We start from the raw sequence: 21963 nt of genomic DNA on the forward strand, positions 1-21963 counted from the left end.
TTGAGGTCATCAAATGTGTCAGTTATCCATGGCTGTGTCACCACGCTAACATCTAGGGCTTAAAACCACAAGTATTTGATTTGCTCGTGATTCTCTGGTTGGCTGGTTGGGGCTGAGTGCATCTCCACAGTTGTGCTGGTCTGCCTGGGTCTCTGGTGGCCGCAGCTGGCTGACTACTTGGCTAGGGCTGGGTGGTCAAGCACAGCCTCACCCACGTGTCTGGCAGGTGGCAGCTTGTCAGCCAGGGAGGATCTGCACTCTTCTACGCAGCCTCCTCACCAGACCTGCTTGGACTTGTTTAGAATCAGGTGACAAGAAAGCCAGACCATCTCCTGCAGCTTCGGCTCAAAAGTCACACCACATCCCCTGTGACACATTTTCCTGGTCAAAGCAAGTTACAAGAGCCATCCGCATTCAAGGGGTGAATGACTGGATTCAATCTCCTGTGGGGAGCAGCGTCAACAAGTTGGTGGCCATTTTTAGTCTACCAAAGCGCCCCCACCGCCCTGCAAAGATCCCCTCACTATAATCCCCTTTGTCCCTCCACTCCCTTCCCTGACTCCCACTCCCTTCTTACACTTTAAATAACAGTTTCTTACTTCCCATCACCCAAAGCTGTACTCAGTTACTCCACAATATCTCATTATGTGCCAGGGACCCAGAAGTGAACAAAGTCCCTGCTTGAATGAATCTAACGTTCTGGGAGAGGGACACACAACCAAGAAATAAACAAGCACACAGTGTAGGGCTGTGGAGGACAACAGCTGCTTTGCAGAACAACAGAGCAGAGTCAGGGGGTGGGGGGTGGGGGTTCCTATTATACACAGAGTGGTCAGTTGGCATCTGATGAGGTGACACATAAGCCTCAAAGACATGAGGGAGTGACACGCTCCAGAGGGAGGAGAGTTCCAGGTGGAGCAAACTCTGGGGACCAAGGCCCTGGGGCTCACATTCAGAGACACACTTCCTTGCAAACTTGGATGGAGTTAAAAAAATTCTACAAATAACCATAACACATTTCATTAAAGAACAACAAAAACATATATAGTAAAACTCTTGCTACGCAAAATTGTTTTATTTTACCTGCTTCTGTTACAACTAGAGTCAAATGATACCTTCTGAGGACAGAACGGTGGGTTACCTTTTTGGGCTTCAGGAGTTCACCTTTGAAAAGGAGTGTGGCCCTAACCTGCCTCCTGGCTTGTGGTGAGGATCAAAGTGACACCATAAAGATGAAAGTTGCCCTGCCTCTGGTTTCATTTCCTACCGCAAGGTTGTCATTTTTTTTTTTTTTAAAGAACACAAATCAGATATTCCTTCCTGCTTGAAACCCTCCCCAGGCTCCCTGAGGCCTAAAGAACAAAGGCCAGGCTCCTAAGGATGCCTGAAGAAGCCCCTGGACGAGTGCATTTTTGCCCCTTCCACTCGGCGTCCTGGGTCTGCTCAGCTGCCCTCGGCTGGTGACTCCCAGATCCCGGGGGTCCTCCTCTTCTTTCTGCAGCCCAGGGACCAGCACGCAGGCCCCACATCTGTCTACCTCCAGCCGCCTCCCACAGCCTCTTTCAGGCCGTCTTCCAGGATCCAATCTAAGTACAGCCCAGCATTAGCTGTGATGCCACGGAACACACCCCTGAGCCTCACTCTCGTGTGTGCAGAGGGGCCCGGGACACCTAACTCCTCGGGGTGGGCAGGAAGCCTGGCGAAGACACGCGCGAGGACTCGGGCCAGGCCCCGGCCCACTGCGGGGCTCGACTGCGCGGGTTCCGGCCCTGGGGCTGGGCTGCAGGGCGGCGGGCTAGGGAGGCCCTGCCAAGGGGCCGCGTCCGGGCTGTGGGGGGCAGGGCAGCGGGTGGGAGGGCTTCCCCGAGGTCGGTCCAGCCCCGCCGGCCCAGAGTGCCGCCGGTGGGAGCCCCGGGACCTCAGCTCGGCGGGCCGCGCCTCCCGGCCTCCGCCGAGGCTTCCCCGGACTCGGCCACCACATGCGCGCTCAGTCCCTTGCCGTCCTGAATTCCCGGCGCGACTGTCTGGCGCGGTCTCGGGAGCGGAGCCCCGTGGCGTGCAGGGCATGCGCGGGCCGCGGGGCGCATGCCCGGTCCTCCCAGCCGGGGGGCAAAGCTCGGTGCGGGGACTCGGCCCGGCGCGCGCCTTGGCGGTGAAGCCCGGCTCAGCCGGTCGCCGCGCACGCGCGGCCCGCGCCGACGGACGCAGCACGGCCCCGAGGGTGCAAGCCCGCTGCCACCGCTGCCGCCGCCGGGCCGGGACGGCTGTGCGCCCGCGGCGTGAGGCGTGGGAGGGAGGGCCGCCCGTCGGTTCGCGGCGCCGCCTCGCAGTGGTCTGCCCTCGCCTCCGGGCGCCCCGCGCGGTCCGAGTGAGTGCGGGCCTGGGGAGGGGGCCGGGACGCGGGCGGGCGGGCCGGCTCCTGGAGCTGGGGGTTGGCAGGGCCGAGCGGGGCCAACGAGCCGGTCCGCAGGGCGGATGTGGCGGAGACGGGCCCCTCCCGCGCGGGGCTCGGGAGGCCGAGGATGTGGGGAGGCCGGAGAAGTGGGGAGGACGAGGGAGGGGCCCGGGGAGGACGGCGCTGTGGGGAGGACCGGGGCGCGGGCCGGTCGGGAGATGTGGGGCGGACTGGCGGTCTCCGGGAGGACGGGGATGTGGGGAGGCCGGCGGGGGGACACGAGAGGCCAGGGAAGGGGGACGAGGGGGCGGGTTCTGGGAGAACGGGGATGGGTGGAGGACGGACTTGTGGGGAGGTCGGCGGGCTCCGGCAGGCCAGGGGACGAGGGGAGGCTGAGGGCTCGGGTAAACGGGGAGGTTTGGGGGACATGAGAAGGCCTGGGGGGCTTCGTGAAAGATGGGGAGGTTGGTGGATTCGGGGGTCTCGGAGAGACGGAGGGGCTGGAGGCCGGAGCGTACAGGGAGGTTGGGAGCTTGGGGAGGCCAGCTGGCTTTCTTGGGAGCCAGCGGATTGCCTCAAAAACAAAAGCGGGGAGAGAGGAAGGAGGAGGAGGAGGGAAATCCATAGACGGGGCGTCTTCCAGTAGGATGGTCCACAGCATTACTGAACAACAGAAGCTTAACCAGAGAAACACAAGATCTGGACCGGGACACTGGCTGCTGGGGTCTGCCAAGCCCTTCCCCTGTGCTGGCGGGTGCGGGGTGGTCCCCACACAGAGCCCGGCCCAGGAGGACATGCCCACTTTAGAGCCAAGGAGGCTGAGGCTCAGTAAGGGCTGGCACCTCACTCAAGGCCACAAAACTAGAAAGCAGCCACGGCCAGGCCGGTTAGCAGGCTCCATCAGTGCCGACACCCACACTCTCCTCGCTGGAGCCCCGGGAATTTAAGGGGACTGGCACGTGACACGGGGTCCCGGCGCCCAGAACCCCCCAGCCTCGAAAACACCCGGAGGACTGCAGCAGGATGGTGCAGACGCGCAACAGCACCCCGCGTGCGTGGAGCCCAGAGCACGAGCCCCAGGGACAGGAGTGCCCACCCTCTCCCTGTGGCCAGGGCACGTGGCCCTCCCTGCAGGGCCCTTTGGAAGCCCCTCTCCGCCAGTCCCCACAGGGGTCACAAGGATCTGACATTCTACAGCAAATGGCCAAGGCCTAACCTTGCTGACTTCTTCAAAGTAGTCGAGGTGGCAGCCCATGAGGAAGGACGTCGGTGCCATGATGAAGTCTAGCATCTGGCGCGACAAGACGGGCACGAACGTGTGCTGCCACTGCAGGGGGTACAGGTAGGCCAGGAAGCACTCAGCGACCAGCGGTAGCAGCGCCCAGCTGGAGGAGAAGAACACCATCCGCTGCTCCATGAGGAGGCACGTTAGGATCTGGGGGAGATCAACGACACCGTGTACACACCTCTGACCACGCGCCATGCACTGAACATGCGTGTGAATGCGCCACCAAAACCACGTGGAGCCTAGGTCTCACCCAGTTTCCCTGCTGTTTGCCAAAACGAAAGCCCCTTTAACCCCCAAAAGCACTGCTTGTAAATGGTGTGCACAGTCCTGAATGTCTGCTTGAAGCCAAAAAGCAACTATTCCCAGTGTGTTGTGGAACATTCGGAACATTCTGGAATGTTCTGGAACACACGTGCCCTGGAATCACCCTCCAGACGATGACAGCTTAGATGCCCCACCAAGCCAACCAGCACGGACGCCCCAGGTCCGGAGGGACGCTTACCTGCCGCACTTTCTCGGGCCTGAAGCACAGCAAGGGCAGGTGAAGGTCCAAGTCGATGACCGGGCTCTCAGGGTCCACGCGGGAGGGAAACACGATCTGTAGTGGCTTCATGTTAAATATCTGTGACGACCAAGTTCCGTAATTAGTTCAGAGAGCCGCTCCCAGCAGAGGCCGAAATGCACTGAGACTCTCCGTTCTGGCACCGAGGGTGTCTGACCTAGGATACGTGTTTGAAGACTCACGCTATCCCCGTATATGTCACAGAACCAAACAGTCCAGAGACACACAGAATTGCTGAGCAAGGCTCAGACGTGAATCAAGTACTGAATGTCTTTTTCGGCCAAACTTCCCTAAACTCTTTACTTCATTAGCAGACTGCCCATCGGCAAAGATAAACTGACACCTGGACATCTGTCCCGATCAGCACAGGTTCTAAGTCAAACACGATCGGGTTACTCTCAGAACACTTACTGCATATTACAAATTCTCTTAGTATTTTCAACGTAATTGTCAAAGCTCTTTAAAGACGTGCACTTTAAGAAATCGCTGAGAAAGACTTTATTTTTCTCAATGATGGTATCTCAAAATTACACTTTGATTCAAATTCAGTATCTGCAGAATGCCCCTTCTGTGTAAAAGGACGCGGTAGATGGAGGGGGACGGTAGGGGCCCCTCCACCGAGAAGCCTTCCAGCTCATTGGCAAGTTCGTTCCTGACCGTGGGTGTCAGCCTTTTGGGGGGCACCCAGGAGCGTCCCTGGAGCCCTGGGGACCAGCAGAACGGAGTGACCCAAGTGTGAGGAGCACCGGGCCACAAGCACAGAGAAGATTCGAATCTGAGCACAGAGAAGCTCCCGCCAGGAAAAGTGTGGAAGGGGACACACGGAGAGATGCGGAGCACTGGCTGGAGAACAAATGTTCGCCTTCCACACGTGCTCACACCTGCATCACCACGGCTCTGCGTGAACGCTTGTGCAAAGAACCTGAGGGCAGGAGAAGCCTTCTTTCTGCAAGGGCCCCCCGACGGCACCGTCTTGTCACCCACTGGCCCACAGAAGTAAGACACATCAGAATCAAGGCGGACGCGCTGTGTGGACAGTAACATCCTTTTTATTTAAAACAAAACACGGTAGAGCAGAGTTACATGCTCCCAGCGGTGATGAACTATGAATCATTGTAAAGTTTATATGAAAAATTCCCCTCAATATTTCAAAAAATAAACATATCGACCAGCTTCCCAACTACAGGTAGAAACTAATACAAACACCAGTCATTCTACCAGGGACGCTGTTGGGCCCCCGGGATGCCAGCAACCTCACGTGCGTGAGACCCACACCCTCTGAGCTGGGCTCTGCTGTCCACCCCACCTCTCAGGTGAAGAGACTGAGGAGGGAGAGAGATTTCGGGGAAACACTTTCCAAAGTTCAGCTTTGACTGTAGCCCCACGCAGACAATAGGATCCACGCACAAAGCAACACAGGAAGTGAGTCCGGTAGAGTGAGACGGAAAAGGCGCATTTCACGTGCACACCCAGCGACTTGGCCGTGCTCTGAAAGCACGTAAAATCAGACCCGCTGGTGGGCAGAGAAGCGGCAGAGCGGGCCCAGGGACGCGGGGTGTCTGCTGCTCTCGGGCCGGTGGTCCAGGCGCCGTCCGCGAAAGGGCACCGAGCCAGGCCTGGTGGAGGCTGGGCGCCACCGCCCCTGACGCAGACAGGAGATGCCCCACCCGGCGCCCACACGCTTGATTCACAGGAACCACAGCTCCTGACCACTAGCTACACAGCATCTCCATCAATGTTTGCTTGTAGTGGGTTCTGGAATTCCATGCTGAATCGGCTCCGGGGTTAGAGAAGAACCTTGGCCTTGGGTTTTTCCAAAACAAGGAACAGCCACAGTGGTTCAACACTCCCAAAGATGGGTCAGGGCCACGTATCAATGAGGACCCCAGAGCTGGTGAGGCCGCACGAGGGGGATCACAGCGGCTAGTCTGAGCCAGACTCGGCTCATTCGGACAAATGCGCAAGAACCAAGACGCAGGCCCTGCTCTGTGAACAGGACAGGCTAACGCCGAAACACGACCCATCCGTTCATTCATTCACTCGACAGCTGTGGGAGCAGCAGGCATGGTAACAGCGTCGCAAACGCAGCTTGGAGGCCGATGGAGAAGATGGACATTGAACAAAACACACACGTGTGCGGGCCCTAACTGCAGACCATGCTGGGCTCTGCAGGAAGGGAGCAGGGCACAGAGAGACGGGTGGGAGGTCACACAGAGGCCATCCCGAAGAACCTGACTTCCAGGAACAGCATAGGCAAGGGCCTGGGGGCAGCACCTGCGAGGGACTGAGGGAAATCCAGTGTGGCTGGACAACAGTCAGCAAGGGAGTGAGGACATGAGACAGAGCAGGACACTGATACAGGGGCTAGGGATGCAGGACTGCGGCAGCTACGCAGCGAGAAGCCATTGTGGGCTTTTACGCACAAGAGGAGAGTCCAATGAATAGATGTTAACAGTCCCTGCAGCCACTATGCAAAGGATGAACTGAATGAAGGGTCAAGAATGGACGTGGCCAGACCAATGGCTCCCCAAGTCACGCAGGTGGGACCCAGTGGCCCTGCGTGGGGTGGTGGCCGTGGCCAACTAGAGGCAAACGCCGGGAGCTGGCCGGTCAGGGATGAGCCATGGATGGAATGCAGGGGTGAAGAGAAGAGGCATCAAGAACGACCCCCAGGAAACTTTCTCACGGGGGTGGTAAAAGTCGGAGAACCAAATGTGAGCTCATCCAAGACTCCGAGGTACAGAAGATGGGTATGGGCGCGGTTCGTGCATTACTCATGCTCAAAGGCGGAACATAGTACATACGGTTAACCCTCAAACTGCCCTGAACTCAGCTTTGTTCACTGCTTAGCCGGTCCTCAGGGAACACTTGTTGAGTGATTAGAGCAAGAACAGAAACTTTGATGACTTCACTGAACCATAAAAAAATACCAATTATCCACATAATAAAGATGAGAGCCTTGCACAAAACAAGAACCCAATAAACGTCCCTACAAAGGTTTCTGGGAGCGGAACCAAGGTCCTGGGGCAACTTGCTCTGTCTCTGGGCCTGGAATGCATCTGGCAGGGTTCCCTCCCCCATCCCACACACTGTAGTGTGATATTAAAAATATACATTTTAAGTTCATGATCACATGTCTCCTGCGAAATAAAATTAATTTTTCAACTGTGAATAATAATCAATACGTAGAGAACCGAGATCTCTATGTCTAAGCTTCCAGAAAGGACTGAGTGAAGCAGAGTCGACATCTATGACCTTCTTCCAGACACTAATCTGGCAGGTGCTTGTTTGAGAACGAGGAAATGCCCGGTGGTTGCGTCAGTCTGGAAGATGCCAGGCCAGACAGGTGTCATCACAGCTCAGCCGTCTTGGCCCATTACTCGGCAAAGGGGGAACGTGGGCTGCCTTTCTGCAACTGTCCTTAGCCCGAAACCCTCAAGTGGTGAAAGAGCCAACAACATCTCAGGACGAGCGTGCCAGGGAACCCAGACCCACGGAAACGCTTGGCCACTTATTCAACAACACGGTGGCACTGGGAAAAACCAAAAAATAGGAAGCCAGGTACTTTTCATTAATCACCCCGGACAGGAGAAAACATGAATCAGTTTAATACAATACCCAATATTCCAGACAAATAAGCCAAATGAGCCGGTGTGTTAAGCACTAAGGGGGCCCATCACCAGCTCCACACCACGTATCACGGGCCGCCCGGCAAACGCATCTCTAGAAACAGCGTAATTAGATGATTCTGTAAGGAACCTGAGAAGCGTAATTTAAACACCCTGGAACGTAAGAAACAGTTTAAAACATTAAACCCATCGTCGACATAGGACTTTTACTATTCATAAAGAAAAGACAAAATTCCAGATTTAATGACCAAATGAAGCGGTCCAGGCGGCAGGCTAGGTGTCAAAGACAGTTTTGCAGCAAAATCTTTTATGTGATTGTCAACTTCAAAATCTTTACAGAGCTTCAGATGAGTCAATAAACTAAAATAAAAAAAAATCAAATCACAAAATAAGTATGAGTATCCAATTGTCATCTTAGCATTTCTTTTTTTATAATAATTTTTTATTATGTTAGTCACCATACAGTATATCCTTAGTTTTTGATGTAAAGTTCCATGATTCATTACTTGCGTGTAACACCCAGTGCTCCATGCAATACGTGCCCTCCTTACTACCCGTCACAATGGAATATTACTCAGCCATCAGAAAGAACGATTACACAACATTGCAGTGACATGAAGGGGACTGGAGGACATCTTAGCATTTCTAATCAGCGCTGACCTGTCTGCCAGTGCCGGCAGCCCCAGGGCCTTCCAGGCTGGGGGTGGGGGAGGTGGCGGGAGGACACTGACGACAACCCTAGGCCTCAGACAGCAAGGTGAGGCTGCCCAGGGTCAGGACCTGCCTGCACTGGGGCACAGGAGAGGTGGGGCGTGGGGGGATGGGGGCTGGTCATGTTCTGTTTCTTGCTGTGAGTGCTGGTTACACAGCTGGAATTCATGCAATTTTCTGTCTGGGTCATACTTCAGCAGCGAGTAAACATCTCAAAGGAAAGTGCTTGGCCACGTTTGTTTCCCAAATGCATTCTGACTTTTGAAGTACGGTTGGCCCTTGAACAATGTGAGGGGTTAAAGGTGCTCTCCCCCACGCAGTTGAAAACCTGCATAGAACTTCTCAACCCCCCAAAAAACTTAATTGCTGATAGCCCGCTGCTGACCTAAAGCCTTACCGACGACACGAACGATCGATTAACAGGTATTCTGCATGTAATATGCATTATATCCTGTATTCTTAGAATAAAGTAAGCTAGAAAAGAGGAAATGTTTTTAAGAAAATCCTGAGGAAGAGAAAATACATATACAGGACTGTACTGTATTTGTTGAAAAAAATCCAGGTGTATGTGGACGCGCACAGTTCAAACCGCGTTGTTCAAGGCACAGCGGCAAGTGACTGAAACGCGTGACGGACCAGCAGGTGCCTGGGGGCAGGCGGCTGGGAAGCGACCACAGGGTGTAAGGGAACTTTGGGGCGTGGTGAAAATGTTCTCTGTCTTAATGGCAGTGGTGGTGACATGGTGTCTACATTAGGCAAAATTCAGCCAACTGCCCTGGAAACCCCACCTCTGTGCCCTGGGGCGGTCCCCGGCCTCACTCGCCACAGCAGGGCCACAGCAGGGCCCACGCGTGTCCCGCAAGCCAAGCGCTTACGCTGTTACTTTAAGTAACAAATCATAAGTCCGCCTGGGGTCAGTCAGGGCGCCTAGGTGGCGCAGTCGGTTAAGCATCTGACTCTTGATTGGAGCTCAGGTCGCGATCTTAGGGTCATGAGATCAAGCCCGTGTCAGGCTCTGCACTCAGCATGGATCCTGCTTGGGATTCTCTCTCTCTCTCCCTCTGTCCCTCCTCCCTGCTCTCTCTCTCTAAAAATAATAAATGAATAAATCTTTAAAAATAATAATAGCTCTTCCTGAAGTTAGTGTCAGGAAATGGAGATAATTCAATATTCTTCCATATTTTAATTATTGTCAAAGAATAGTATCAAGTTAAAAAAAAAAAAAAACCAGACTCTCCATAATCTAATTCCCCAAATACAACTAAGCATTCTCTCCCAATTTCTGTCCACACAGAGGCCTAGTTTACACGCCACCATTATAGCAGAAAAACAGATTTTAAAAATCTATAAATCTGTATTTATAAACTGCCTTTTGCATTTCTGTCATCTGTTTTTCTGTTTTCTAGTTCGGGTCATTTAGCAACGACCATCAGGAGACAGAAAACTCGAGGAGCAGGGAAACTGAACACGTTTTTCGAGTTAAATGTTCCTTTGCATTAACGTCTAGCAGGATGGTATTTGTTGCCAGTCACACGTGAATGATCACGCGTACAAAGGCCGAGAAAGTGAAGCAGGTGCTGTCCTCCCCGCAGGCCCGAACCCGTTCCGTTCGAGAAAGGGTGGCATCACCACCCCCAATTCACAGAAGAGGAAACGAGATGGGTGCACAAGCCACCTACCCTCAGGTGCTGAAGATTACCAGTTAATTAACGAAAAGGGACCCTGTCCTAATTTATCATCCTATCACTGCCCACGCCCGGGCAGACATGCCCTACTGAGCACGCAGTCCCGGAGGGAGACCCGGCGAGCGCTCTGTTCTGTGTCGGGGGCAATAAAACGCGGGCTAGACCCAAACTATGGGCAAACACCAGCAACATTTTGAAAACTAAAACATTAAGGCGCTGGAACTTGAGCTCCGAAGGTGGTGAGTTTGGTCAGGAAGGATTCCTGCTCATCCCTCTGACCACAGTGTGAGAACCAAAATGATGGTCTTTCCAGAAGTCTGCGACTTGCCAGGGGTGGAGGGTGGGTATTACGACATTAAGGCAAACCTCCGTTGGCCGCCTCTGTCGTTAACCAAACCACTGAGAATTCCAAGACTAGAACTTTGTGAGAACAAAAACCAGGCGGCCAGGGCGCGTGTGGCCGGGGGATGGACCGTGTCCACACGCCACAATCATCCCCCGACGACAGGCGGCAAGTGCGCCCGACGCGATTCTCTCTAGAGTTTTCAAAACTTCTCTACGTCCTCAGGCTTTCTACTCAATATCATCAGCATTAAGGCACTTCAAGATTCCACCCCAAGAAAAGATAATTCGTTAACTGTCATGAACTTAACAGGACTGACAGCAGCGGCAGCCTGATTTTCTCAGATAACAGGAGGAGAGCTATTTCTGATGGACGTCTTTTTTAAAAAACCAAACAACATAAAATCCTCCATACTAATTTTACTTCCCACAGTTTGGTTTCATCTTCCCTTGTCTGGCAGACCTTCCCCACAGGCTACCGCCTCGGGAAGCCTCTGGGCCTTCACGGGAGCTCCCGTCACCAAACCAGAGCCCGCCCACCACCGCCAGCGCCAGGCGTGGCCTCGCAGACACGCGGGCACCGCACGGGCTCACCAGGACAGGCAGTCCTTGAGGGCGTTGTAGTAGGGGAGCTTGGAGACCACGCACACCGAGAACGGTCCGAAGCAGCCAGCCACGCCCGCGGTCGGCCAGGATGGCTCCCAGTGCGCCTTGCCGTTGTAGAAACACGACTCGTCCTGGAGAGAAAGCAACAGGCCCGTGTCACCCTCCGATCCAGCTGGTCCCAGCTTCTATCCTCAGCAGTGTGGGCCTCTGCAGACAGAAGCGAGAGGGCAGGGGCCCAGACAGCATCCTGCTCCCCTGCCACCCGGCTGGCGCCCCCTCCGGTGTCACCGCAAGTCCCAGTCAGCGTGGATGCCCCCCCTGTGTCACTGGGAGTCCCAGTCCTCGCAGATGCCCCCCTCCCCCAGTGTGTGATGTGCTGAGGTGGCAGAGACAATGACACGTCCCGACCCCAGATGGGAACACAGTGAGAACACAGTAAGACACAGAAGGGGCCATGGGCTCTGCTTACACAGGAAAAAACCTCCAGCACTGGGCCATATGTGTGTGTGTCGGCGGGGGAGGGGGTGTTCTCAGCTGGAGAAAAGTACCGGCACCGAGATTCCAGAAGGTACAGACCACTGCAGAGCTTACGAGTGGCGCCTCACTGAGGTCCACAGTCTGGCCCCCGTGGAAGTTGTTTGGGGTTTTTCAGTAGGGATGGCGGACCGTGATAACAGCTCCACCTGGGGATGGTGTGAACGCGAGGGTCTTGCAAGACAGGGGGAGAGCCCGGCAAGCAGTGGGCACGCCATTCGTCTACCCACCAACATTGAACCAAGGCCCTCAAGTCAGTGTGCTGGGCCCCCAGGCAAGTCCCCTCACCTCCCTGTGCGACTGCCTGCTCCCTCAGCGGTAAAACGGGGATGATGCTGAGAGTTCCCAGCCCCGTTCGCTGTGGATTAAATGAACGACTGTGCAGGAGGGTCGTCGGCACCGGGCTGAGCACACGGGCAGCTGGCATATGAGGACCACAGTGCCGTCTGCACTCCGGGCGGGGCTGCGCGTGCAGTCCACGGAAAGACAGGAGCGCAGGACAGGGCGTGGCTGGTCACTGGGCACGAGGGGAGGTGGGGAGGCCAGCATGTAGGGCCCAGAGTCACCCTGAAACCACGCAGGCACTGAGAGGATGGGCGAGGGGTCACGCACACCCCAGCAGCCAGGTGTAGTGGGGGAGTCACAGGCAAAGCAGAGGCTGTGACCTTTTTAAAATGTATTTAAGGATAAGAGAAATAACATGTACTTCTCATGCGATCACTTCACAGACAGGCTCCCAAGCACCTTCCTGAATAATCCAGCCTCCCATCCTGTCTCTGCCGGAAGCGCTGGCCAGGGAGGGGCAGGAACTCGGCCCCCGGCTCGTCTCCCACCCCTACCTAACCCAGGCAAGCAGGCAGGCTGCCAACGCCGCAGGCCCAGCAGCCCGCACACACGGCCATGAGGGGTGGCCTCCCCGCGCTGCCCACTGCCCACCCTAGTCCAGGGGTCCAGGGGACGCCTAGTCCAGACACGGAGGTCGCGCACTCAGACATCAGCAGAATGCTGGACTCCCACAGGTTTCCGAGGCACATCCACAGGCGTGAAGGGACAGAGCCCATCGAGTTGAGCCTTATGCCGTGACACTTAGGGATAATTCTCCCAGCACACCTGGCCCAGCCTCTGACAGCAGAGTGGGGAGGAACAACCGGGCAGCCACCGCCCCCTCGGTGTGGGATTCCTGGACTTCCCCAGGGTAAAGCACTGCTGCTTCTGGAAACCCTCTGGACACAGGCGTGGGTCACCCCGCCTCTTCAGGTGCACGGCGGCCCCTGCGACCTCCAGGGGCCGGCTGGCTCGCACTCGTGGCCCTGCCGGGCGGGGGAGGGCCAAGTCATGCTCTGGAGGCCCAAAGCCGTCACCCCGCATACAAGAACACAAATGTCCCTCCACGGACATGTGGGAAACAAGCTGTGGCTCACATACACTGGGTGGTAGGACTCGGCCGTAAGACAGAGGCGCTGCTGCCCCAACGTGGATGAACTCTGACCCCATTCACTGAGTGCACGAAGCCAGACACAGAAGCCACATGCAGCCTGAGTCCACTGACACCAGGTGTCCGAAGCAGGCAAACCCATGTGGGCAGAACGGGGGCCGGGGGCCAGGGGCGGGACTTCCGGGGTGATGAATGTCTTTTGCAACCAGACGTGGCAGGGGCTGCCCGCCAGCGGGAGTGTACTTAGTGCCACTGACCCACACACGCTAAAATGATTACAATCGTGGTGATTGCGGGAAGCGTGTTTCAGCAAAAATAAACACCAGCAGATTTCAGAGGGAATTCACGGCAGTCACGTACGTGCAGGGGTCGGGAGTACTGGGCAACCACGGCATACTTCTGTTCCCACAGACATCGGTCAGCACCAGGAAGTGGACACAGTCCTCCTTCGGTTCGGAGGCCACGTACACGCCCCCTGCGGGTAGAGAAAGAAGAGGAAATCTCGGCACGGCCCCGTGGCATCCACCTCCGAGGCTGGGCTCTCCGTGAGCCCACTTTGTGGCCTACAGAACCTGTCCTCGCCCTGCCAGCTGTGGCACTTGGGGGGTCGGGCCGCCAGCCAGCCGTGGCCCCCTCCGTCCCTCCGTGGGTGCCCATTTCTCAGCCACCCTCTGTGCTCTGCAGAATTTAGCGAAGGAACATAAGAACAACCGCAGACAAACCCTCTGGGGTGTGCCTGGGGGAGGCGACCGTTTCTGAGCATGGCAGGTGCAGGGGTTGTCCCAGCTGTCCCCGGGTTGTAATCCCTGAGACCGGGAGACAGCAGCCATTCCCGATGGAACCTCCCAGACAGGGAATGACGGACGGGAAGTCCCTAGTCTGAGTCTTCTACACCAGCCACTCAGCGTTTCTCAAAGACCAGTGAAAAACATGAGGGCCACCCACTGCCGGGAACAGGCCAGGTGGGGAAAGCATGTGAGCCCGGGCTGCAGGCCCCGGGGTCCCCAGAAAACAGGGGCCAGGGAGCCCGGCGGAAGTGCACTCTGGGGGGAGATGCTGCAGGCTAACTGGACTCATCCTGACCCACCGGCCGGACCTCTGGAAGACGGGCCTGTCAATCAGAAGTGAAAATCCTTGGAAAGCACCTCTACCAACCGTGCTGGCGATCCCGACAGCCCTTCGTCTGGGATTCGCTCTCCAAAACATGGGGGCTGCACTATTGGGCTGCACGTCCTTCAGCTCCCAAACCCCCAAGATTAAGAGAACTGAGACCTGCAGTTTGGCCTCGGGGCTGCCAGGGGTAACCAGCCCCCCGTCTGTCACCCTTTCTTGACTTGGTTTCTAGAAAGCACCGTGGGGGAGTTGGGAAAGCAGGGCGGGGGATACCTGGGAAGCAGAGCTGAGGCAGGCCAAGCAGGTCCACACCGTTGGGGACACTAATGTCTTCAGGAGGGAGGCCCTTCCAGGGCTCCGTTTTGGGCTTGTCCCTCTTCTTTCTGAAGGAGCGCCTTCTGGTCTTGCTCAGAGTCGCAGAGGGGGCGCCAGCCATCTGACTGTCATCCTTACTGACGAAAGGAGGCACAAAAACCGACAGGACCTCCAGATCGAGAGAAGAGGGGCTGCTGACCCCCTGCTTCAGGGACACCTAAAGGGAGTAATACGAGTAAGCCAACAGCGCTTACCCTTGCTCCGCTGTGCGCCTTCTGTCCAAGCACCCACTGTCGCTCTGTTCCCCTTCGACCCGCCAGAGTGCCGGTTCCGCACCCACGTGTGTGTGTGGCCTCACCCACCAGTGGCCCAGGACAGGAAGGACGGCAAAGAAGCTGCTTTTAGGGACCCATCAGGCCATGCGTTCAGGCAAGTCACCCACAGCACAGGGTCTGGCTCTCCGGCTGCCCCTGGGCACACAGCCCGGCAGTTGCCAGCCCAGGACTGACAGGCAGACCTCAGTTCACATCCAGCTCTGCTTGGACTGCAGCAGCGAACGCCGCATCCCTGAGCTTCCCTCTCAAGGGGGCAAGGTCGCAGGTCAAAGGCTCAACCCCAGCCCCCACACCAGAGGCCCCAGTGCCCTCCCAGGTTGGGGGGGGGCCGCATACTGTCCAGCCCAGTACAGATGGGGTGCCGGCGTCATGCCCCATGCCAGTGGTCCTGTTGCCACTGACCTGGGGACACGGACCGAGGGGTGAGAAGAAGGACTGCCAGCCTCAGAGAGAAGAGACACACCCTTCCTCCAGCAACCAAACGGTCACCCCAGGTCTACACAACAGGGTCATTCAGCCTGAACACTTTCGAACTTTAACTTGGTACCCGATTTTTACAAAACCTTTTGTCTTTTCAGTCTTCCCCCAGATAATATGAAGAGCACGGGCTCTGCCTCCGACCTCCGTTCTGTCTAGCTACGATGCCTGAGACGGGCCACTCCGCAGAGGCAGTTGCCGGGCTGCTCCCCGAGCTCCCAGAAGAGGTCAACAGGCCGTGACAGAGAAACGGGCAGGTCAGCTCCAAGCTAGTGGAGAAACAGAAGTCAAGGGCAGGATTCGCTGGGTGGCAAGCATGTGGGAAGGTGGGAGGATGCCGGGGTGGGGTGGGCTGCGCGGAATCAAAGATCTCTGAGGGACTCAGAGAGGGCATGAGGAAGGACATCGTTGTCACCAGGAGAAATGGAATTGTCACCGGCAGGGAAGGGACAGCCAGCATCACCGTTTCAGTAAGAATCGTGGAGCCAAAGGGGAACTCTTACCCTTGAGAGGATTCATACAAGGAACTCCCATCAGTAAATACACTCTCTAAACTCAAAAAGCTTATTTTTATTCTGTATAATTTAAATTCAGGCAATAATTTCTTTATATTTGGAAAAAAGTTTAGTACCAGTGGGAACAAAGACCAAACATGGGAAATCCATAGTACTGGATAATGTTTACATCTTTGTGTATCAGGCATGAAAGGAAACCACGTCTTGAGTTCTACAAAACCTTTCTAAAACTTTCCTTATCACCATCCAGCAGTTCGGACCTACTTAACTATGAAAGTATGCACGTCCGCTCCTTCCTCACGTCACACATCACATTGGTGAGCACTGGGCACAGGTGGTCACAGCGTGGAGCCGGCCCCTTGCCTGCAAACCCCCCTCTGCTCTTCCCCTCTGCCCTGACGCTCCTGGGTAGGGCCCCGGCAGACCCCTCCTTCCAGGCTGTGACCCCCCCAGGGCTGACTCCTTGCCCCTCCTCAAGTGCCCCGCCTGGCTGGCAGTCTCCACACTCACATGGTGTCCTCACCTAGGGACGGCGCCCAGAGTCCCACTGCCAGCTCAGACCTCTTGCCAGTCCCAGACCGCACCCAGCTGCCTCCAGACATACCTGGCGGGTCCCTTAAACTCACAGCTTCAAAAATTAAGCTCCTGCTGATTTCCCTAAAACCCAAGCTTCCGCCCATATGCTTGCCTGTGATAAAGACAGTGACCCTCGGGTCTTCGGAGCCACCAACCGCAGAAAGGTCTCTGAAAGCAGCCCCAGTGCCAGCCCAGCTGCGCACCTGCAGACCAAGCAGCCACCCACCCCGGGACTTAGAGCAGCTACAGACTCCACAAACTAATCCTTCAAGGGTTCTGCCATGAGAATGGCATCGCCTCCTCCCGCCCGGCCCAGGGCGCCCGACCCGCACTGTCCACTCTCACAAAGGGGGGGCACCTGGGTGGCTCAGTCGGTGAAGTGTCTGCCTTCGGCTCAGGTCATGATCTCAGGGTCCTGGGATGGAGCCCCAGGTCCGGCTCCCTGCTCAGCGGGGAGCCTGCTTCTCCCTCTCCCTCTGTGCCTCTCCCCTCCCCGCTGTGTTCACTCTCTCTCAAATAAATAAATAAATAAATAAATAAATAAATAAATAAATAAAAAATCTTAAAAAACAGAACACATGTGACCTCATCACCTGCCCCAACGGGCGGTGGCTCCTGCCACTGGCACCAGCTTTTTACCCCTGCAGACCCTTCGATGGGTCCAAACCAGCCTCACACACCATCTCTGTCCCTCCACCAGAATGAAAATGGAATCTGTTTCCATACATTACCGTTATTACCACGTATTCCATGTATGTGGCACACGTGTGCTACGTCACAGGGCAGGACGACGACCTGCATAGTACGCCTGAGCAGCAGGCCAGCCTGCTTCCAAAGCCAGGGTGCCCCCAAAGCCGTGCCCCGCTGAACCTCTCGGTCTCCAGACACAAGCGCCCATGGTCCAACGCTGTGCTTTTTCCCTGCTCTCCACTCCGCCGGACTCGTGCTCACCCCCTCCCCGCTCCTCCTCTTCACCAGGGATGCCCCCTCCACCCCCACTGGAGGGAGACTTTCCTCACCTGAGCCAGGACAAGGCGCCTCTTCTAGACCATCAAGCCCCTGGCTCCTCACCTTCTTCCACCACCTCCACCTCCCCTCCTCACCTCCTACAGCACCTCCATCCATCACCTCCACCTCCCCTCCTCACCTCCTACAGGACCTCCTTCCATCACCTTCACCTCCCGTCCTCACCTCCTACAGCACCTCCTTCCATCACCTCCACCTCCCCTCCTCACCTCCTACAGCACCTCCTTCCACCTCCCCTGCACCTCCTCCCTCCTCACCTCCTAGAGCACCTCCTTCCGCCTCCCCCTGCCCTGGCTCAGCACCTAGAGCACTGATGCCCTCCACGTTGTACTCTATCACCTTCAGAGCTGTTGGTGGGCTGGGCCGGGAACTGTGTGGTCTCTCTGTGTCCCCACATTCAGCCAGCCGACGGCTCTCAGCGGAGGTTGCTCATCCATTCACATCCTCGCGCTCCGCGACCTCTTAGAGCGCAGCAGTCCGGATGCCGCAGGGAATGTGGTCACCATGCTAACGGCAGGAGACTACCTCTCGCCCCGCCATTTATCTAGTCCCTTAAAGTAAGATGGCCTAAATTCAGCCAACTTGGCATTTGGCCATACATCTCACATCTGTTTTTCCACCGAACGTATGTCCTTGCGTCTTTTCTGGTTGGATAAGCAATACAGTCTCATGTTAAAAGCTAACGACAATACAGGAAGAATAAAATACATAAGAATAGAAAGGAAAGGCCTTCCCCCTAATTCCACGAAAGGGTGGGTAATACTATGCACAGCGGAGATTACAGCCTTCCCGTTTCTTATGTGCGTATATATCAATATGATTTGTCCCCCTACATACAATCATCTCCTTTTACTGGTTCCACTAGCTTTTTTCTCCACTTCAGCATATGGGGTGGCTGATTCCCTGTCACAGCTGTATGGTGCCACACGGGGACGACGCAGTAACAGCCCTACCGAGGGACAGCTGGCGTGCTCTCTTCTTCGTCACACGCACAACCTGAGCAAAGGCAGCGGTGAACAGTGTCTGCCATACATATGTGCACGTGTCCGACTGGGTCATCAGAGTAAGTTCCTGAACGCACAGTCCTGGATCCCAGAGCATTGCAACGGCCCCTCCCCTACGGGCGAGACAAGGTCTGTTCTCACAGCCTGGGGACAGTCACTCCTGCTCTTCTCTCGCCCACACTGATTTACTAACCCCTCCCCGGGAACAACCATTTCAGTCCAAAAAACCAGAGCTAATTAAAAAAAATGAGACACACACACCCTAATTGATAGCATCACAGATTTATTTCTTATTCCTTTTTTTTTTAAATTTTATTTATTCATTTGAAAGAGAGAGAGACAGCCCGCGAGAGAGGGAACACAGGCAGGGGGAGTGGGAGAGGAAGAAGCAGGCTCCCAGCGGAGGAGCCTGATGTGGGGCTCGATCCCAGAACGCCGGGATCACGCCCTGAGCCGAAGGCACACGCTTAATGACTGAGCCACCCAGGCGCCCCCACAGATTTATTTCTGTTAGATTATAGAACGGCACTGATCTTCACACAGGATGGGCCATAATCTGTGAAATAAAGCAGAAAACAGATTTGTTTAGCACTCTAGAACTTGCTGTCCACCACCGTTAATAGCCACGTGGCTATTGAAATTGAAATTAAAATTCAATGAAGTGTAAAATCCAGTTCCTCAGTGGCACTAGCCATGCCTCAAGCACCTGGTAGCCATGTGTGGCTAGTGGCCGACACACGGATGGCACAGATGAGGAACACTGGCGTCATCACTCAGAAAGTTCTGGTGGACAGCGCTGCTCTAGAAACCGAAAGCTGGGACGCTCTCCACCAAGAACCGCTACAATGTTGCCTTCACACCAAGAATTACGCCAGTGAGCTACTCGAGGCACGGAGCTCTCGGCCCACTCGGAGGGTTAGTGGTGGATCCTTCCACACCCCACGCCTCGTCTCCACGGCAACCACGGAGTAGAGAGAGATGTACAAGCCAGAACCTCCCATGGGGTGGACGTATTCTCCAAGTCTTTGTCACTACCCTCACAAAACACCACCCATCTAAGAAATGAAATGGAAAGTTAGGACTCCTTACTACCCTACCAGGAAGTGGAATGTTTCTCATACCTCCAGGCTTGTTTTCATCTGTCACCGAGCAGGAATGCGTCAACGACAGAGAAATGGTGATTTTCAGAGTTATAAAAAAAGCCTCAGACGTTAGAAATAGAACTGCTATAACAGCAGAGTGGCCAAGTGAAGTCACATGTTTAGGTAACTGTAACGTCAACATCGGCCTTAAAGGAGGCTCAGCCCAGGAAGTTGGATCCGTCCCGAAAGGCTGCCTTTTTCCTACTGCAAATATTTGCGCTCCACCTCTTGCTGAACCCCTAACAGAATCAGCGTGTAGGATAAAAAGGGTAATAGCTAAAATGCAGAGTAGCAAACTGCCACTTGCCTGGGAAAGCCGTGGCCTGTTTGGGGCAGGAAAGCACCACCGTGCCATTCACCCTGCTCTCGAGACACGTCTCACCCTGGGGCAACCAACATGCATGCCGAAATCACCCAAGAAGCAACTGAAACCAGGTCATTTGCTATCAGAAGAAAAAGGAGGCAATGCCATTGGCAAATTAGAGGCAGGGAGATAACTCAGTCGATGAGGGTCAGAGGAGACAGAGGTCAAAGGGGATGCAGACATCACCGGGATTTGGGGAGTAAGAAAGGAGGAGGGAAATGCAGAACCCATCGAAGTTGGCTCTGTATTAAGGGAGACAGGTCGCCTGGGTGGCTCAGTCAGTTAAGCATCTGCCTTCTGCTCAGGTCATGATCCCAGGGTTGTGGGTCCCTGCTCAGTGGGGAGTCTGCTTCTCCTTCTCCCTCTGCCCCTAGCCCCTCTCCTGCTCTATCTCTCTCTCCCTCACTCAAATGAATAAAATCTTAAAAAAAAAAAAAAAAAAGCTAAGGAGAATACCAAGACATTAAGAGACATTTATCCAGTTAATTTGAGCAATATCTAGCTTCTCCTGATGACCTCAACCCTTTCCGCTGCACCCCTAAATACTCGGGTGCCTTCCTGTGCCTCTCACTGCTGTTGTCCAGAATGAGATGAGGACTTGCCCAGGTAACTGGGCGGTAGAGCCGGAATCTCAGAGTACTCTGGGCATCACCACTAACCAGAGAAAAATGCCACAGATAGGGTCATATGGACATCCTGGACCAAGAGAAAAAGAGGGCCACAAACCAATTCAAAAGAAAGCCTGGGTTACACCAAGAAAAAGCAGGGGCACAGTAAAGAAACACAGAGAATGAGAGTGTCCAAAACTGCTGCTTTCCAGGAAAAGGGTTTGTCACTCTGGCTGCTAGCACACAGAGAAAGAGAAAAGGGCCCCGGGGGGGGGGGGGGAGTAGGCAGCCTTTTCTGCAAGCGAGAAAAACAGGTTTCATCGCAAAATGACTAAATGCAGAACATTTGAAAGTGCCCCTTACATCTAAAACCCCAAACCTCACGATGCTGTGCCTGGCACAGCACCCACCACCGAGGAGACAGAAAGTCCGGGATAATGAATGAAATCCTTTCTTCCCCCACGTAACCCCAGGCGCCCCGGCGCACCCCCGCCTCCCCCCATCAGCCGCCTTCACCCTGCCCAGGTGTGTTTCCCGAAGACCGAGCGGCCGAAGGCGGAGCACCTGGAGGCGCGTCCTCTGAGCCCGCGGTCCTCTCCGGCGAGGGCTCCCCAGTCCGCAGACCCCCGCGACTCCTCCGCGGCCAGGACAGCCACGGTCCCCGCACCGGGCGGGCTGCGGTGGAGGGGGGGTCTGGCCGGAGCCCCGAGCACCGCCCCCACCCCGCAGACGCCCGGGATGCCGGGGCCAGACCCGCGCTCCGATCGTAGCCGCCGCCCGGCCGCGCCCCGCCTCCGTTTCCCCACCGGCCCCTACCTGCTCGGGGCCGCGGAGGCTGTCCCGGGAGGGCCCCAGCAGCGGGCACAACTCCAACAGCCCTGAGGGCAGCGTCAGGTGCTGCGGTGCGGCCTCCGCCATGGCTGCTTGGCGGCTGCGCCCCCCTGGGCGCACCCCACTCGGGCGCCTGGGGCCGCCGACCCCGACCCCAGCCCGGCGCCCCGCGCAGCGCCGCCTGCACAGCACCCAGGCGGCCCACAGCCAGCCCCCGGGTTCGCGTAATGAGCAGTCTGTGGAGCGGTACCTCCCCCGGGGAGGGGCCTCCTGGGGGCGGGGCCTCCATGGGGGCGTGGCCGGCTGCGGCGCGCGGGGTCCGGTGGGGGCGGCTGCGGGGCCCCGCGCCAGGTCGTCATTTCCTTACCTGCTCGCGGATCCTGGCGCCTGCGCCGTGTCTGTTCGCGCGCATTCCCCCCATTGGCCCCGCCCCACCGACAGCCCCCTTTCCGGGGAACGGAGGGAAGTGG

The 21963-nt window shown here is 56.1% G+C and overlaps 1 protein-coding gene and 1 long non-coding RNA gene across 5 annotated transcripts; both read right to left on the reverse strand.

Moving 5' to 3' along the window:
• Window positions 1–2368: 2368 nt before the first annotated feature.
• LOC148106776 (DENN domain-containing protein 3-like) lies at window positions 2369–14736 on the reverse strand. 4 transcript variants are annotated; one of them, XM_087860474.1, is made up of 4 exons: window positions 13548–13658; window positions 11207–11349; window positions 4186–4305; window positions 2369–3830 (listed from the first exon to the last, which is right to left on the reverse strand). In XM_087860474.1, the coding sequence occupies exons 1-4, from the start codon at window positions 13600–13602 to the stop codon at window positions 3339–3341; spliced, it is 810 nt and encodes a 269-aa protein (XP_087716600.1). In that variant the 5' UTR covers window positions 13603–13658; the 3' UTR covers window positions 2369–3338. The 4 variants fall into 4 exon arrangements, with proteins under 4 accessions (XP_087716600.1, XP_087716601.1, XP_087716603.1 ...); XM_087860477.1 differs by lacking the exon at window positions 2369–3830 and adding an exon at window positions 14574–14736 and having other exon boundaries at window positions 4198–4305; window positions 13548–13662; XM_087860476.1 differs by lacking the exons at window positions 2369–3830; window positions 4186–4305 and adding exons at window positions 7891–8234; window positions 14574–14736 and having other exon boundaries at window positions 13548–13662.
• A 4078-nt stretch (window positions 14737–18814) lies between these two features.
• LOC123779701 (uncharacterized) lies at window positions 18815–21742 on the reverse strand. The gene is made up of 2 exons (XR_015723550.1): window positions 21479–21742; window positions 18815–19104 (listed from the first exon to the last, which is right to left on the reverse strand). It is a non-coding gene; the product is annotated as an uncharacterized LOC123779701 (long non-coding RNA).
• Window positions 21743–21963: the final 221 nt, after the last annotated feature.

The sequence above is a fragment of the Ursus americanus genome, unplaced genomic scaffold, assembly GCF_024610735.1.
Source record: "Ursus americanus isolate L20-20 unplaced genomic scaffold, mUrsAme1.1.p SCAF_65, whole genome shotgun sequence".
NCBI lineage: Eukaryota > Metazoa > Chordata > Mammalia > Carnivora > Ursidae > Ursus > Ursus americanus.